The sequence below is a fragment of the Trichechus manatus genome, unplaced genomic scaffold (genome assembly GCF_000243295.1).
Source record: "Trichechus manatus latirostris isolate Lorelei unplaced genomic scaffold, TriManLat1.0 scaffold00425, whole genome shotgun sequence".
Taxonomy (NCBI): Eukaryota; Metazoa; Chordata; class Mammalia; order Sirenia; family Trichechidae; genus Trichechus; species Trichechus manatus.
Window position 1 is genome coordinate 259,841 of NW_004444361.1, and position 18,073 is coordinate 277,913.

Consider the following 18,073-nt stretch of genomic DNA (forward strand, 5'->3'; position numbering starts at 1 on the left):
TCTTAGAAGCAGAGAACTTTCTCAGGTTGGGACAGGACAGAGATGCAACAGAGGGGGGAGTTAGAGTTTCCAAGTGTGAGAAGGATCCAATGTGCGATTGCTGACTCAAGAGGTAGGGGCCTGCATGCAAGGATTGGAGAAAGGCCTCTGGGAATCATGGAGGCTCTGGGTGACAGCCAACAGGGAAACAGGTCCTAGTCTTACAAGTCCAAAGAAGCGGATTCCCCCAATGAACTGTATTCCAGGAACTACCTCAATGAGCTTTGAAGGACGTTCTTCCCAGAGCCTCTGGGCAAGAGTCCAGGCCACTCACAGCTTGACTGGGGCTTTGAAACCCAGAGCAGAATACCAGTGGAGCCAACCAGGATTTCTTACCTACCGAAATGGGTGTTGTTGTAAGCTGCTAAATTTGTGGCAGTTAAGGTACCAGTAGAAAAGTATCATATCCTTCTGTAAGGACTCCAGGTTTTTTAGGAATACGGAAGCTATAGATGGTTGCCACACAGTGATTTCCAGCGTCATTTTTCATCTACCATGTATGAGGGAGGCTTTGGCTTTTGGCCACTTAGTTAAGTTCACTCACTCATCAGTGTAACCATTCAGCAGCCAGTTTCAAAAATTCACCAGATTAAAACCTCGTATCTTTATAACCTTATCTGCTTTGAAAATCTCTTCTCCATTGTCAGGGTTATATCCCAAGAACCAGTAGATTCTGTGCCAAATCAGAAACTACTCAGATGCCGATTTAGGAGAAAAAAAAAAATAAGAGTGTGCTGGAGGTACTCAGGGGGAATTAGTGTTTCTAAACTTCACTGACAAAGGGAACATTACATACAAGGGGTTGCTGCTATCAGAGGGGTTACAAGATGAGGGATTGGGCAGGCAGGGGAAGGCTGCAGGGAGGTGGATGTTCTAAGTCAGGGAGAGGGCAGATGATTCTGGGCTGTCTGTTCCACTGGGAGCAGGTGCAGCCTTCAGAGGAGGAGGTAGTGAAGAGCCGGTCAGCAGGTCACGATCCAGAGTTGGCCAGGAGGGCTCGAGGTCTAGGGCAATAATGCTGTAACGTGGGAAATAGCTGGGACTGGATCCATGTGCTGGTACCTGGGCAGGGTCAGCTCTCTAGGATCCTGGGGATAAGGGCAGGAGGATGCTGGGCAAATGAAGCCCTCAGAAAGTCCCCAAATTGTGGTTTATTATCACTTTCACCTTTCTTCATTATATTGACTTTCTGTACATTGGCCACAGCAGTCTTTGTTTTATCACATGAGAGATGTGTGAGTAGTGAGAAAATAAATGAATTAAGAGACAGAAAGTCTTCCTCAGGCTGGGAGGAGTGGATAAATGTGGGCTGCAGACAAATCCAGACCAGAGGTTGAGTCATGAACCTGTCACTTACGAACCATGTGATCTTGGGAAAATTGCAAAGCTTTATGAGCCTCAGTTTCTTCATCTGTGAAATGGGCTTGATAACTAGTCTTCTTGCCCATTGCCTCATGAATACATTGTGAAGTACAACTGTTCGAATGCGTGTTATGTAAAGAAACTGGCGCAGGGCCTGCCTGATAACTGGCAGTTACTACTATTACAATTTTAACCACAGACCCTACCAAACTGCTCTGGAATTTTCCCCCCAAGAGATCAGAGATTATGTAGCGCTCTAGACATAGCATATGAAATCAGCCAAAATGCTGCTTAGGGAGTGAAACTAAGTTACTTGCTAAGTAACTTTTTGAGGATACCTCGTTTATTGAGAGTGTGGCAGAGTCTTCCTCAGATGGATGCAACTCAAAACTCCTAGAATTTGGGTCAAGGACGAACTCCTTCCCACCCTTCCCACTTCTTTTCCATCTAAACCACCCTATATGCATTTATTTCACCCCTGGCAAAAATAAATTCCTTGCTTACAGTTGGCTAAACTACAGTCAAGATAACTTAATTAAAATGGCCTTTTAATGGAGTGGGCTCTCTTCTCCCAGGCCAGAGCAAAGATTGCCAGCCCAGTGATTTCTCGCATCTGCCATCAAGTGATTATCACCCTTATTTCTCAGAATCTCGCTGGAGATGATGCGTCTGAAATACAGTTTGTGTATTGTATTCAATTGTATCGAGACAATTTCCCAGGATACCTTTCATTCTTGCCCCAGGTGGAGAGAATTCTCTCTAGTTTTCCATGTTCCCAAACTGCTAAAAGCAGTATCCCATTCTGTATTAGAGGCTTTGGTCTCTCAACTCTGAGACATGCCATCTGAGGGTCTGGTCCCTACTTACGACTCCTACAACCTCAAATTGACCCACCATCCAATTTAAGTTAAAATTAACTCACATTGAAGGACTTAGTTTCCCAAGGCCCCGAAATTCTTTGCCTTGTAGCATTTATACTTGACTGCTCACATCTGGACCCACCCCAACCCCGCCACGTCCTCACGCCTTCTTTTTTACTTTTCCTGTAGGTCTTAGGGTATATCTCAACATCCACCTTATATGATTTGCTGCTTCTAGACTCTAAAATTATGTGGGCTGGGGCTGGATGTTGTTTATCCTAGCATTCCTGGTACTAGCCCAGAGTCTTCCAAGGACCAGATGCTCAATTAATGTTTGATAAATAAACGAGCCAATGTGCAAGAGATCTAATTTATTAGAATATAAGTTCTTCTACGTTCTTGAGCAAGCTAAGCATATTCAGGTTATATCTTTTAATTTAACATAAAAACAGACTAAAAGTGATAACGGTGATGCAAGTATTTATCATCTCTTACATTGTTTATCGCTATTTCTTGATCCCAACTATTTTACTGTTGAGTTTGTTCGCATTTACAAGGAAATGCCTCTTCTCCTGCTGTTATCTTGTTCCAAAGGACTAAATAAGATGGAACATTTCCTAGTTCGTTTTACACTTTAGTATAACTCTTACTCTTAAAACTGATGAACAACAATAAGGGTGTGGCCACTATTACTCTTAATCTCAGATTCAGAAAGAGGGTTTGATAAACCTTTAATAATAGGAACAACGTTTGAAAAAAATTATCCACGCTATCACATAGACTAGGAACACAAAGATTATAAACACTGTGCTGCCTCTAGCTACGACTCGATGCTCCGCTACGTACAACACACTGCCCTCTTCAAACTCAAAGTGAAGAATCTTCCTCAGACTTCACTTGGGGCAGGAGGAGCTGCTGGACGTGGCCCTGGAATGTGCACTGGCTGTGGCACTACTGTGAGCCCTGGCTTCAACTCTGGCTTGAGCTCTCTTCCTCGTCTTTCACAGCCTCTTCATGCCAGTAGGGGAAGGCACTAGGAATGGTATCATGGACCTTGACGAAAAATTCCAGGACTTTCATCTTGGTGGTTTCAGCATAGGCTCTGGGACCCCACAGGAATTCACAGCGTGGAGGATCAGTGCTGGGCACCTGCCGGTACTCCAGGTACTTTTGCTTCACCAAATCTATGGTGAGGAGCTTCTTGGGCTCCCCAAAGATGAAGTGATTCCTGCCAGCATGTAACCCCATCATATTCAGCACTTTCCAGACTTGCTCCTCAGTGGCGCAGTTGCCATTCGTGAAAATCACACCCAGGACAGTCATTACGAGGCCAGTCGTGGGCACTGCAATGTCATCACTCATCCTCCTACTGTAGCTAGATTCCAGTTTGTTGATGAGGACATAGGTGTGCCGGATGGGATCTACTTCCTTCACGTCAAGGCCAAAGACCAACTCCAGGTGCTCAGAGGCTCTCCTGAGGATCTCAGGGCATTGGTTCTTGCACATTTGGATTATATTTCCCTGCATGTCGGCCTTTGTAACAGGCTCTTTCATTTGATACTTGTACAGCAGATAATGTACCAACATAACCAGCTTCTTTTCCGGAGGGCCTTTGTGCAAACGCTCAGTGGTGGGCTGGGCCTGCCCAGAGCTTGGACTTTCCTTCCCTTGGTAGTTGGCACTTTCACAAGCTTTGTGCATGAAACAGCAGCTTCAGAAGTGGTGGTAGATGGGGCACTTGGAGGCTCCTGGACAGTACTGGATATCCCAGCAGCAGGTGAGCTCTGAGTCAGATCTTTGCAACAATAAGAGGAGGAGGAGGAGGTGAACTTCTCTTCAGCTGCTGCAGTGGCCTGAGCACCCTTCACATCCTGGGTCTCTTCTCAAGCCTGACGGCGTTTCTCTCGGGCACGGAGCTTACTCTTCTGAACCTGAGGCATGATGATCTGGACAAGGACAGCAGGCAGGAGTATAGGGCAGGAAAGCAGGTGATGCAGGTGCCTGGTAGGCAGAGATGTTTTGCATACTTTTAGGAATGAGATAACCTCGGTTTTAAGGAATCCTGCCTCTGCTATATGAAACCACAAGGCTCCTGTTTCTTGATCAGCTGGCTGCCTTAGAACCACGTGAAAGTTATTAGAGCATGCCTTAGGCTGCAGCCCACCATCCCTGCAAAGGGCTTACAGGGGCTGATAGCAAGGGATGACAGCTCCAGGCTCTTTGAGCACCCTCTGTTCTGGGAGGGGAAGTGTTTCTCTGTTTATATCCAGTGACAACATCTTGACTTGTGGCGGGACCTGGGATGCCTCTGCTACACTGCTTTGATGCAGGTTCTATGCAGCTCTCTTGCTTTTGGGGTGGGTGATTCCCTTAGACCTCACTCAGGGTCCTCACCTTTGCTTCTGTTAGGGTCTGGGACTCTGGCCTCTGCTGGTCGGAGTCAAACACACTGGTCCAAGGATGTATAACCTCCCTGAGCCCCCACAAAGAGGAAATTCAGAGGCTCTTCCAAAATCGGCTGCCGTCCAGTCGATTCTGACTCATAGTGACCCTCCATCAGGTAATTCCTGTTCAGTTCCTGCTATGGCTGACTGCGGGGATGGGACTCGGCTGGACCCCCTATCACTAGTGAGTATCCTTATGGCACACAAAGGGTATTACTTACTTCCTGGCACGACCTGAGACTCTTCCCTCACACCAAGAACTTCACTTGCCCTAGATGGCAGAGACGGAAGTCTGGGTGCATCATATCGGACCACTCCCAACTGGGGCGTCGCAGTCCAGAGAGCTGGGCTGGAATTATGTACAACCCCCCTGAGGATCCCTCAGACCTCACTCAGAGTCCTAACACTAACTGAGGGAAGGGCCTAGGGCTCCTCCCTCTTCTAGCGTAAGGCTAACACCCTGGTCCATTGCTGTCACTTTCTTGAATCCCCAGAGGATGAATTTCGAGGGCATGACATCAGGCGATCACTGCTCAGAGCCTCCTAGGGTTTACAGCAATGGTGGGATTCTGGGACTCTCTTCTGGCGTAGGGGGTGCCCTCAAACCTCACTCAGTAATCTCACCTTAATTGCAGGCGGGGCCTGGAACTCCTCCCTCTGCTGACTTAATACCGCATTGCTCAGACCAATGTGTCACTCTCTGAGACTTCAGAGGCAGAAGTTAGTAGAAGTCACTTCCCGCTACCCCTGCTAGGGGCTACCCAGGGCTGACAGTAGGGGTGGGGCCATGTTCAGGGCTACTCCCTGTTCTGGCAGAGGGTAGTCAATTCACATAGAACTCATACAGAAGTCTTCCAATTGACTCCTGGCAGAGCCCATGACTCCTCCCTCTCTTTATCAGGTCAGTCAGCCTGAAACCAAGGTTCTTATCCCCAACTCCCCACCTCCCAACTCTTCCAATCCCCCACTCCCAGTCGCCAGAGGGTGAAGTGAAAGGGTGCCTGGAAGTAACATCCAGTCCTTGGCCTCCAAGTGCTGAGAGTAAGAGTGGAGCTCTGTGTACTCCCTTCTGTTCTGGAGTTGGCAGTTCCCTCAGACCTCACTCAGATCCTCACCTTTATTTCTCTTAGGGCCTGGGAACTCTCCATCTGCTTGCCTGTGGCTGATGCCTGGTCCAACGCTCTCACCTCACAGTGAAACTTGATCATTTGATAACTTTGAGTATGGTTGGAACAGAGTCTTTCCCCTAACCCCTTTAATTTTCTGTTGAAACAAGGCAGGGTTTCAATAGAATAATAATAAAGATAGAGCTTTGAGCCCCACATATCCCCATTACTTTTAGTCAACTTCACAAGCAACTGCACTGTCTCCAATGGTTCCATCCACCCTGTAAATGTTTGCAGAACGAGCCAGCTCCCTCCTCCATTCAGTGTCTGGTGGCAACATAGGCTACTGTCGGAAATCTACCCTCCAGCGTGCAAAGAACAGACACAGGACATTCGCTCTCTGGTGTGCAAAGAAATAAGGAACCATGGGAAGCAGTCTGAACTGGGGATGCAATCTGGATCATTTTCAAGACATGTCTACACTCAATTCTTTATTTGCAGTCACCTAGGTAATTAGTCTCAGGGAATCCCCCCTCCAAATCACCCCTCCTTGCAGCTGCACATGCGCTTCCTCTACTCGTTAGTACTCCTAGCCTTGTTTCAATTATCATCACTCACCAATCTCCCATCACTATCATAACCCCAACCTCAGTGGAAGGGGTCACTGAACACAGTGAAAGAAACACACATTTCAGGCATCAAGACAGCTCTCAGCCCTAGTACACTGGCAAGAATGCTACGAACTGCCAGAGTAGCTAAAAGATGTAGCTCTCCCGGAATCCATCAATATCATCACTAGATAACTGGGGGTTGGTAGGGAGAGGATTGTCAGCTATACTCTGCCTGACAGAGGGTAAGGGTATTCTATGGGAGAGAAGAGTGTCAGGCATGCCTCTTGTCCTTTCGTCCAATGGATCAGCCCACTTAGATCACCCTGCAAGTTCGGGTGGTTAGGATGATTCAGAAGTTTCCCAAACCTAATCATGTGCGTTTTCCAGGACCTCCACCAGATTCCCCATCTTCTCTCTTTTTTGTCCCGTCTCAACCCTGTACTGAACTGTGAATTCAGAACTCTGAATGAAGACTGCACGGGGCTCTCTAGACTTGGATTTGCATGAGATCTCTCTCACCGACTCTGGAAATTGCTCACCTCCAGATACTCCTGATACTCTTCACTAGCTGAGGGTGTCCTGTGTGGACTCATTCCCTGGCATCTGGTCATTCTGACCAAATCTTTGATTCTCAAAATGAAGGGAAATGTCTTAATGACATTCAAAAATTTTAAAGCATGCCAAGAGGAATTCTGGTATTCACCACATGACTGCAGAAATTCTGCATTGTATGAGTGAGGGTTGAAATTAATTTTCAGCTCAACTTAGTTAGAAAACAGGAAAATACAAATTAAAATAACAGTGAGATAAATATTTTCACCAAAAAGTTTGGCCAAAATTTAAAAGACTGATAAAATAAAATGCCTGTGAGAATGTAGGTTAAACTACATATAAATATGTGAGAATATGGCTATATACAGCTCTACTGCAACAGAATTTCAGCAATACTTATAAAAATTTATAACTATCATTTTCACTTTGCTGTGTCTTTCCTCCACCACTCCTCTATCAGTTTGTCATAATGTGGTGGCTTGTGTGTTGCTGTGATGCTGGAAGCTATGCTACCTGTATTTCAAACACCAGCAGGGTCTCCAGTGGTGGACAGGTTTCAGCAGAGCTTGCAGACTAAGACAGACTAGGAAGAAAGACCTGGCAATCTACTTCTAGAAAAATTGACCAGTGAAAAACTTATGAATAGCATCAGAACATTGTCTGATATTGTGCTGGAAGATGAGCCCCTCAGGTTGGAAGGCATTCAAATACAACTGAGGAAGAGCTGCCTCCTCAAAGTAGCGTCAAACTTAATGGCATGGATGGAGTAAAGCTTTCAGGACCTTCCTTTGCTGATGTGGCACAACTCAAAATGAGAAGAAACAGCTGAAAATATCTATTAATAATCGGAAGGTGGAATGTATGAAGTATGAATCCAGGAAAAATGGAAGTCGTCAAACATGAAATGGAACACATGAAGATTGATATCCTAGGCATTAGTGAGCTGAAATAGACTGGTATTGGCCATTTTGAATCAGACAATCCTAAGGTCTACTATATTGGGATTGACAAATTGAAGAGGAACAGCTTCACATTCATCCTTAAAAAGAAAAACAAGGCTCCAGGAATTGATGGAATACCAACTGAGATTTTTCTACAGATAGATGCAATTCTGGAAGCACTCACTCATCTATGCCAAGAAATTTGGAAGACAGCTACCTGGCCAACAGACTGGAAGAGATCCATATTTGTGCCCATTCCAAACAATGGTGATCCAACAGACTGAGGAAATTATCAAATAATATCATTAATATCACAAGCAAGTAAAATTATGCTGAAGATAATTCAAAAGCAGTTGCAGCAGTACATCGACAGGGAACTGCCAGAAATTCAAGCCAGATTCAGAAGAGGACATGGAACAGGAGATATCATTGCTGATGTCAAATGAATCTCGGCTAAAAGCAGAGAATACTTGAAAGATGTTTACCTGTGTTTTATTGACTATGCAAAGGCATTCAATTGTGTGGATCATAACAAATTATGGATAACATTGGGAAGAATGGTAATTCTAAAACACTTAATTGTGCTCCTGAGGAACCTGTACATGGACCAAGAGGCAGTCATTCAAACAGAACAAGGGGATACTACTTGGTTTAAAATCGGGAAAGGTGTGTGTCAGGGTTGTACCCTTTCACCAAATTTATTCAACCTGTATGCTGAGCAAATAATCTGAGAAGCTGCACTATATGAAGAAGAATGAGGCATCAGGATTGGAGGAAGACTCATTAACAACTTGCTCTATGCGGATGACACAACCTTGCTTGCTGAAAGTGAAGAGGACTTGAAGCACTTACTGGTGAAGATCAAAGACTACAGCCTTCAGTATGGATTACACCTCAAGGTAAAGAAAACAAAAATCCTCACAATTGTACCAGTAAGCAACGTCATGATAAACGGAGAACGTATTGAAGTTGTCAAGGATTTCATTTCATTTTATTTGGATACACAATCAAGGTCCATGGAAACAGCAGTCAAGAAATGAAAGGACTAATTGTAATGGGCAAATCTGCTGCAAAAGACCCCTTTAAAGTGTTAAAAAGTAAGGATGTAACTTTGAGGACTAAGGTGCACCTGACTCAAGCCATGGTATTTTTAATCACTTCATATGCGTAAAGAAGAATCGATTCCTTTGAAATGTGGTGTTGGTGAAGAATATTGAATGTACCATGAACTGCCGAGGAATGAATAAATCTGTCTTGGAAGAAAGACAGCCAGAATGCTCCTTAGAAGCGAGGATGGTGAGACGTACTTTGGACACGTTGTCATGAGGGATCAGTCCCTGGAGAAGGACATCATGTTTGGTAAAGTAGAGGGTCAGCAAAAGAGAGGAAGACCCTTAGGAGATGGACTAACACAGCGGCATAGTAACGATTGTGAGGATGGTGCAGGACTGGGCAGTGTTTCGTTCTGTTGTACATAGGATTGCTATGAGTCGAAGCTGCCTCAATGACACCTAAGGACATCAACGTCTTTCCTATAAGGAAACATGGACATTTGCCCAAGAATTCATGTTCAATGATGTTGATTTCCGTTCTATTAATCATGGCAACAAGTGAGAAACAAGCACCCATCAAAGGGAGAATGGTTAAATTATTGCATACACACTCTTTAGAATTCTAGGGAGTAGTTAAAAGAGTGAGGTGGATCTATATGTGCTGTAATGGAAAGATCCTGCATTCGTTTTATTAAGTGACAAGCGCAAGTGGGAGAACAATAGCCATAATTACCCATTATGTTAAAAGCTTACAGTGTATTTTTATAACACATCTATGTTAAAAACAGCCTATAATAAACTTTAAAATAATACACAAAAGATTTTTAATTGTGGTTACTTCTGAGGAGGGGGCTGAATTTTGGAGGCACATAGTATGGAAGAGGAATTGTGATTTATCTGTATTATTAGAATTTTTTGGCAACAAGAATGTATGCACTATATATGTATGTATGTATACATATATATATAGTGTACTTTTATATTTAAAATATTCAAATAAGTCTAACAATAGGTGCAAATGGTTCAAGTTCCACTACTAACCTAAAGGTTGGCAGTTTAAACCCACCCAGCAGTACCACAGAAGAAAGGCCTGGCAATCTGCTTCCCTAAAGATTACAGCCAAGAAAACCCAGTGGAGTAGTTCTACTTTGTAACACATGGGTTCACTGTGAGTCAGAATCAACTTGATGGCACTGGGTTTGTTTTTTTAACAACAGAAGTAGTAGCTGTGTATTACTCAACTAAAGTAACTGCTAGCGGGTGTCATGGAAAAAGCTTAAAATCTGAACGCCTTAACATAGCAAAAGCTTATTTTTATGCACATAAAATCTGATGTGGGTTGGCAAGGACTCTCTGCTACCACGTGACCCAGGGATCCAGGCTGCTTTCATCTTGTAGTTGCACAGCTCTTCCCGAGCTCTCCATGTTTCCTGCTGAATGGAAGAACAAGCGTAGACATGGCATACTGATTCTCAAATGCCTTCACCTGTAAGAAACACATGCCTTCTGTTCCTCTTTCAGTGGCAAATGTAGTCACATGGCCCTTCTTTTATTCATGCTTCCTTCATAAGAATTTTTTATTGTTGTAAAAATACACATAACACAATATTTGCCAATTTAATGCTTTTCTCTTGTACATTTTAGTGACACCAATTACATAAATCATGTTGTGTAACCAGCACCAATATCATTTGCCAAATTTTCCATCATCACAAACAGAAACTCACATGACCCTTCTTAACTACGAATGGAGTGGGAATGTAGTCTCCCCATGAACCCAGGAAGGAGAACAAGATGAGATATGGATGAGCACCTGCTGTCTCTCCCATAAGCCATTACATAATAGGTGCTCAATAAAAAGCAACTATTGTACTTTGTTATGACAACAGGCCTCTCCATTCTTGTGAAAGTTTCTGAGAAGGCCGGATTTGCCTTGCAATTCACCAACTTTTTCTAGAGCGCACTATGTGACAGTAGTTTTCAAATGCAGGATCACATCAATTTCCAAAAGGACCCTGTAAATTGCAGGAGAGATGGTTCACCCGTCTTCACTCAACAACTTTTGCAACAACTTCTATCACCTCAATAGACTGAGAATTTTTTTTTTCCTATTGGCCTATGGTCAGAATTTTAACTTGTGAATCTCTGATACTTGCCACCTGATGAACATGTGTGCATATTTGTAAGTGACAAACATTGCTTTTGTCAGGCACATTGCTGTCAGTTAGGCACACTGAAAAGCCAAGATTTTCCCTGGGACAGAAACAGGTAAGAGCATCAAAGCTAGCATATCTGATATTTGATATTTTTCTCATCAAAGCTAGCATATCTGCTCAAGAAACACTTTCTACCTCTTTGGTTGGCTGAATAACTGCTCCACGAAGATGCCCATGCCTTTATTCCTGGAATCTGTGAATATGTTATCTAGCCAAAGAGAATTTATAGCTATAATTAAGGTCAGGGAAACCAAACTTAAAACAGGGATATTACACCAGATTATCCTAGTGGGTCCAATGTAATCACATGATCTCTTACAAGCAGAGAACTTTCTCAGGTTGGGACAGGACAGAGACGCAGCAGAGGGGAAAATTAGAGTTTCCAAGCTTGAGGATGATTCGACAAGCTATTGCTGACTCAAGATGCAGAGGCCTTTGTGCAAGGACTGGACAGAGGCCTCTAGAAAACATGGAGGCTCCATGTGACAGCCAGCAAGGAAACAGGTCCTAGACTTACAAGTCCAAAGAAGTGGATTCCCCCAAAAGAACTGGATTCCAGGAACAATCTGAGAGAATCTCTGGTTCTTGCTAACTTAGTTAAGCTGAGTCATTCAGTGGCCTGTCTCAAATAAGTAACCTCTCTTTCTAACATCATCTCTTTGAAAACCTCTTCTCTAACATCAGGGTGATATCCCAAGAACCAGTAGATTCTCTGCCAAATCAGAAAATACTCACCACAGGATTTGGAAAAACCTTTGAGATGCTGGTGTATGTGCCCAGGGCGGAATGGGCAGGCGACTAAACATCACTGTCCAAAGAGAACAATTACAAGGATGGTGCTGTTCCACAGGAGGGATGAGTCAGCCAGAGAATGCATTTAATGAATTATGAGTTGGATACTCTAAGTCTGGGGCGGGGGGTGACTCTGGGCTGTCTGTTCCACTGGGGGCAGGTGCAGCCTCCAGAGGAGGAGGCAGTGAAGAGCTGGTCAGCAAGTCAGGATCCACATTTGGACAGGAGGGCTCAGTGCGGGAAGACCCAAGGGAAGGGCGCTGTAATGTGAGAAAGTTCTGGGACTGGACCCATGTGCTAGCACCTGGGAAGGGTCAGGTCTCTAGCATCCTGGGAATAAGGGCAGGAGAATGCTGGGCTAATGAAACACAGAGACAATCCCCAAATTTTTTTGATTTTCATTTTTCCATTCTTCGTGATACCACTTTTTGTACGTTGGCCACAGAATCTTATCTTTTATTGCCTGACAGTTGCTGTGGGGTAGAGAGAATAGAAATGAATTAAGAGACAGAAAGTCTGCCTTGGGCTGGGAGGAGTGGACAGTTGTGAGCTGTAGCTGGATTCAGACCAGGGGTCCAGGTTCCAACCCTGTCAATTGCAAACCCTGCGAACTCGAGAAAATTGCAAAACTCTATGAGCCTCAGGTTCTTCATCTTTGAAGTGGGTTTGATAACTAGTCATCCTACCCACTAGCTCATGTATACATTGCGAAGTAGGGCTGTTGGAATGTATGTTACATATACAAAGAACCTGCCATAGTGCCTGGCATGTACTGGGTCTTTGATAATTGGCAGTTATTACTATTACAATTTTAACCACAGACCCAAACTCTGCTCTGGGATTTGCCCCCTCAAGAGATGTCAGAGAATATTCAGTGCTCTAAACATGGCACATGAAATCAGTCAAAATGCTATTTAGCTAGTGAAACTAAGTTACTTGCTAAGTAACGTTTTTGAGGATACACTGTTTATTGAGAGTGCGGAGGAGTCTTCCCCAGTTGAATGCAACTGAAAGCTCCTAGAATTTGGGTCAAGGACTACCTCCTTTCTACCCTTCCCACTTCCCTTCCATATAAACCACCCTATATGCATTTATTTCACCCCTAGCGAAAAATAAATTCCTTGCTTAGAGTTGGCTAATCTACAGTCAAGATAATTAAAATGGCCTTCTAAGGAGTGGGCTCTGCTTCTCCCAGGCCAGAGCAAAGATTGCCAGCCCAGTGGCTTCTCAGCATCTGATGTCAAGTGACCATCACCCTTATTTCTCAAAATCTCCCTGGAGATGATGCCTTTGAAACACATAGTTTGGACATTGTATTCACTCGCACCAAGACAATAGCCCAGGATACCTTTCACTCATGCCCCAGGTCAAGAATTCTAATTTTCCATGTTACCAAAGTAACTGCTAAAAGCACTTTCCCATTCTATTTGAGAGGCTTTGGTCTCTCAACTCTGACACATACCATCTGAGGTGCTGTCTCCTGCTGATCACTCTCACCACCTCATCTTACCTCCCACCCAACTTAACATAAAATTAACTAACCCTGAAGGACATGCAGCTTTCCAAGACTCAAATCCCCTTGCCTCATGGCATTAGGCCCCTGGCTGGCGCAAGCAGATTTTCATAGGCTAACCTGAAGGTTGGCGGTTCAAACCCACCCAGCAGCACTGCAGAAGAAAGGCCTGGCAATCTGCTTTTGTAAAGATCACAGCCAAGAAAACCCCATGGAGAAGTTCTACTCTGTGGCACACAAGGCCACTGTGAGTCGGAATCAATTTGACTATAATGGTTCTTCACAGTATTTACATCTGACTGCTCTCATCTGGATCTCCCAGGTCTTCACACCTTCTTTTTATTTGTCCTTTAAGTCATAGGATTTATCTCACCATTCTCCTTATATTATAGCTGCTCCTAGACCCTAAAACTCTATGGGAAGAGGCTGTGTCTTGTTTATCCTAGCATGTCCAGTACTATCATGGAGCCTTCCAAAGAACAGATGCTCAATTAATGTTTGAGGAATAATACAGCCAGTGAGCAAGAGGTCCAATTTATTAGAATGTAATTTTTTCTACATTCTTGAATAGGCTAAGCATATTCAGGTATACATCTTTTAATTTTACAGAACAATAGAAGTGATAAGTGAAACCACGAATTTACCATCTTTTACTTTGTTTTTCTTTATATCTTGATGCCAACTATTTTACTGCTGAGTTCTCTCACATTTCCAAAGAAATGCCTTTTACGATGCCATGTTATCTTATTCCAAATGACTAAATAAGATGGAACATTTCCTAATTTGTTTTACGAAACAGTAAAACTCTTACTCTTAAGATTCATACGCAGCAATAAATATTTGACCAATCTCATTCATAAACTTAGATTCTGACGCTAATTAAAGTTTCTCTTCAAAGCAACAGCATTTTTCAAAAAAGTATGCAAGATACCACACAGAACAGGAACACAAAGATGATAAACACTGTGTTGCCTCCAACTCCAACCCAAGTCCCGTGCCCCATCCACTACTTAGAACGTTGACTGCCATCTTCAAACACAAAGTGAAGAATCTTCTTTATATTTCACTGGGGAGAGGAGGAGCTGCGGGACACGGCCCTGGCACGTGCCTGAGCCATGGCACTAATTCGAGCCCTGGCTGCAGCTCTGGCTTGGGCTCTCTCTTCCTCGTCCTTCACAGCCTCTTCATACCAGGATGGAAAGGCACTGGGCGTGGTATCATTGATCTTGGCCAAAAACTCCAGGACTTTCATCTTGCTGGTTTCAGCACGGGCTCTGGGACCCCACAGGAATTCATAGCATGGAGGATAACTGTTGGGCACCTGCCGGTACTCCAGGTACTTTTGCTTCACCATATCCCTGGTGATGAGCTTCCTGGGCTCCCCAAAGATGAAATGATTCCTGCCAGCATATAACCCAATCACACTCAACACTTCCCAGACTTGCTCCTCAGTGGCGCAGTTGCCGTTTATGAAAATAATGCCTAGGATAGTCATCAGGAGGCCGGTCGTGGGCACACCTATGTCATCACTCAGCCTCCCGTCGTAGCTGAATTCCAATTTGTTGACGAGGACATAGATGTGCCTGTTATGGTCCATTTTCTTCAAGTCAAGGCCAAAGACCAGCTCCAGGTGCTCAGAGGCTCTCCTGAGGATCTCAGGGAATTGCTTCTTGTATATTTGGATTATATTTCTCAGCATGTCTGCCTTCTTAATGGGCTCTTTCATTTGATACTTGTACAGCAGGTAATATACCAATATAATCACCTTCTTATCTATAGGGCCTCTGCCCAAATGCTCAGCGGTGGGCTGGGCCTGCCCGTGGCCTGGACTTTCTTGGTAGCTGGCAACTTCATTAACCCTTGTGTATGAAACAGCGCCATTAGAAGTGATGGTGGGATTGGTACCTGACATAGCAGCTGGCGAACTCTGGGGAGTACTCTGGAAACGAGAAGAGGAATAGGAGGTGGACTCCTCTTCAACTGCTGCAGTGGTCTGATCCCCTTCTACATCCAGTGTCTCTTCCTGGGACTGACGGCGTTTCATACGGGCACGGAGCTTACTTTTCTGACCCCGAGGCATGATGAGTTTGGTCCGGGTCAGAGCCCAGGAGGGCAAGTGATGTTGGCACCTGGAGGAGAGAGGATGAGATGGTGTATACCCCTTCATGAGAGAGATAGTATCTTGGTTCTAATGAAGAAAACCTTTGCAGGTTTCCTTGAGGATACTGCTCTAAGAAAACACTAGGCTCCTGTTCTCTAATCAGTCAGTCCCCTGAAGACTTTATGGAAGGAACTATAGTGTACCTTAGACTGCTGCCTGCCCGCTCTACCTGGGGCTTACTGGGGTGACAGCAGGGGCTGATAGGGGGGATCTTCTCTGTTCTAGGGTTTGGAGGGGCACTTAATTCACATTAAGGAGCATCATATCAACTGTTGGCAGGGCTCAGACCCTGCCTAGACTGTTCAGTTCTGGGAGATGGGTGTTTCTCTCAGATCACATTCAGGGACATCACCCTGACGTCTGGTCAAACCTGAGATTCCACGGCTCTATTTCTTTTATGCAGACCCCTCATACCAAAGCCCTCATCTCACTGAGAGCCTGGAGGAGGAACTGAGGAGGCAACTCATCTGACCATACCTGCCAGGGGACATCCAGGTATGACATAGTGGCAGACCTCTATGGGACCCTCTCTGTCTGGGGGTAATTAGAGTTTTGGCTCCCGGTAGGGCCTAAGACTCTTCCCTCTCCTGACCTGAGACCTATTCCGTAAGAGCAATGCCCTCACATCTCTGAAACCCTTGAGGAGGAAGCTGAGGAAACTTAGCCTAAAATATCTGCCCTAGGGTTTCTCAGTGCTGATAGCTCTCTGGAACCCCTACTCCTCTGGGGCATGTGATGCCCACAGTCCTCACTCAGAGTCCTTATTTTGACTCCTGACAGTGCCTGGGACTCCTCTTTCTTCTAACCTAAGAACTATGCCCTCAGATCAAGATTTTTCACTTATCGGAAACCCAGGGACAAAGTGAAGGGCCACCTTATCCTGCCTGCCACACTTGCCTAAGGTCTCCCAGGGCTGACAGTAGTGTCAGGCAGGTAGGGTATATATTACTCTCTCTTTTCACCAGGGTCACTATGAGTCGGAATTGACTCAACGGCAACAGGTTTGATTTGGGTTTTTTCTTTCTTCCCCCCTCGGGTGGGTAATTCCTTCAGTTCTTAGGTTCTTTACCTTGACTCTTCACCTTGTCTACCACGTCCCCTCTCCTCTACTCCTTAGGCTGACCCCCTGAGACCAGAAGCCTCACCTCCCACAAACACCTCTATCCATGAAGTGAGGGGGTATCTCAGACTGACAGTCCTGCATAGGACATCCGAGAGTTGAGGAGGGGCAGGACTCTGTGGAGTTCCATCTGTTCTGGGGTGAGTGGTCCTTTCAGTCCTCAGGTTCCTCATCATTACTCCTCAACTTGACAGCCTGGTACCCTCCCTCTGCAGACTGGAAGCCTATTCCAATCAGATGAAGGCCCTCATCTCCCTGATATGCTGGAGGGGGCAGTCAGGTGGCACTCACACTGAGTGAGCTGTTCAGGGCCTCTAGGGACTGACCACAGGCTCAGGGCTTGACTCTGTGCCCCATTCTTATTGTGTGGGTGGTCATCTGAGTCCTTGCTCAGGGTCCTCACATGGACTGCTGGAAGAGCCTGGGACCCCTCCCTCTAATAACCTGAGGCTTCCCCTCTCAGACCTAAAACCTCAACTCCCTGAGATCCCCTAACCACAAACGGAGGCTATGCCTCAGCCTCACAACCCTGCCTAAGGGCTCCCAAAGGGAACAGTGGGGGGTGGAGCTGTGTTGGGCCCCATTTATTCCTGAATCGGTGTTTCCCTCAGACCTCACTCAGGATCTTTACCTTACCCTCTGGCATACCTGGAACTCCTCCCTCTGCTGACCTGACACCACCCTCCTCCCTTCATACTAAGATCTTCACTTCCCTGAGACATCAGAGACAGAAATCAGGGAGCCTCGCATCCTTCCACCTCCACCTGGGCGTCCCATGGCAGACAGTATAGGCTGGGTCTTTAAGGTCCCCTCTATTCTGAGGGGGTGTGGTTCCGTGGGACGACACATAGCGTCCTCGCCTTCACGAATTTCAGGGCTTGGAACCCCTCCCTACACTAGACATCCGACAGAAATCAGGGAGCCTCGCATCCTTCCACCCTCACCTCTGCGCCCCTCGCAAGACAGTATGGGCGGGGTCTTTAAGGTCCCCTCTATTCTGAGGGGAGGTGGTTCCGTCGGACCTCACATAGCGTCCTCGCCTTTACTTACTGGAGGGCTTGGAACCCCTCCCTACACTAGTCTGAAGCTGAAACCCTATTCCAATGCCCTCATCTCTTTGAGCGCCCTCAGGGGGAATCCAGAGGGCGCTCACAAGTTGCTACATCAGGCTATCTCTGTCCGGTCCAGTCAGTGCTGAACTCTGTGGGATCCCCTCCCAATCTAGGGTGGGCGGTCCCCTCAAACCTCACTCAGGGACTTTACCTTATTCACACAGGAGACCTCAACAGACCTCGTGCCGCCAC

At 45.5% G+C, this 18,073-nt stretch overlaps 1 protein-coding gene and 1 pseudogene across 1 annotated transcript; both read right to left on the minus strand.

Moving 5' to 3' along the window:
* Positions 1-3,154: 3,154 nt before the first annotated feature.
* Positions 3,155-4,201, minus strand: LOC101358999 (melanoma-associated antigen B10-like; annotated as a pseudogene).
* Positions 4,202-14,551: 10,350 nt separating this feature from the next.
* LOC101359261 (melanoma-associated antigen B10-like) lies at positions 14,552-15,650 on the minus strand. The gene has a single exon (XM_004391074.2). The coding sequence runs from the start codon at positions 15,566-15,568 to the stop codon at positions 14,552-14,554; it is 1,017 nt and encodes a 338-aa protein (XP_004391131.1). The 5' UTR covers positions 15,569-15,650.
* Between the last annotated feature and the right edge of the window lie 2,423 nt (positions 15,651-18,073).

What these genes read in the sequence shown, in the direction of transcription:
- LOC101359261 (XM_004391074.2), bottom strand. Translation starts at nt 15,568, where the DNA reads ATGCCTCGGGGTCAGAAAAGTAAGCTCCGTGCCCGTATGAAACGCCGT.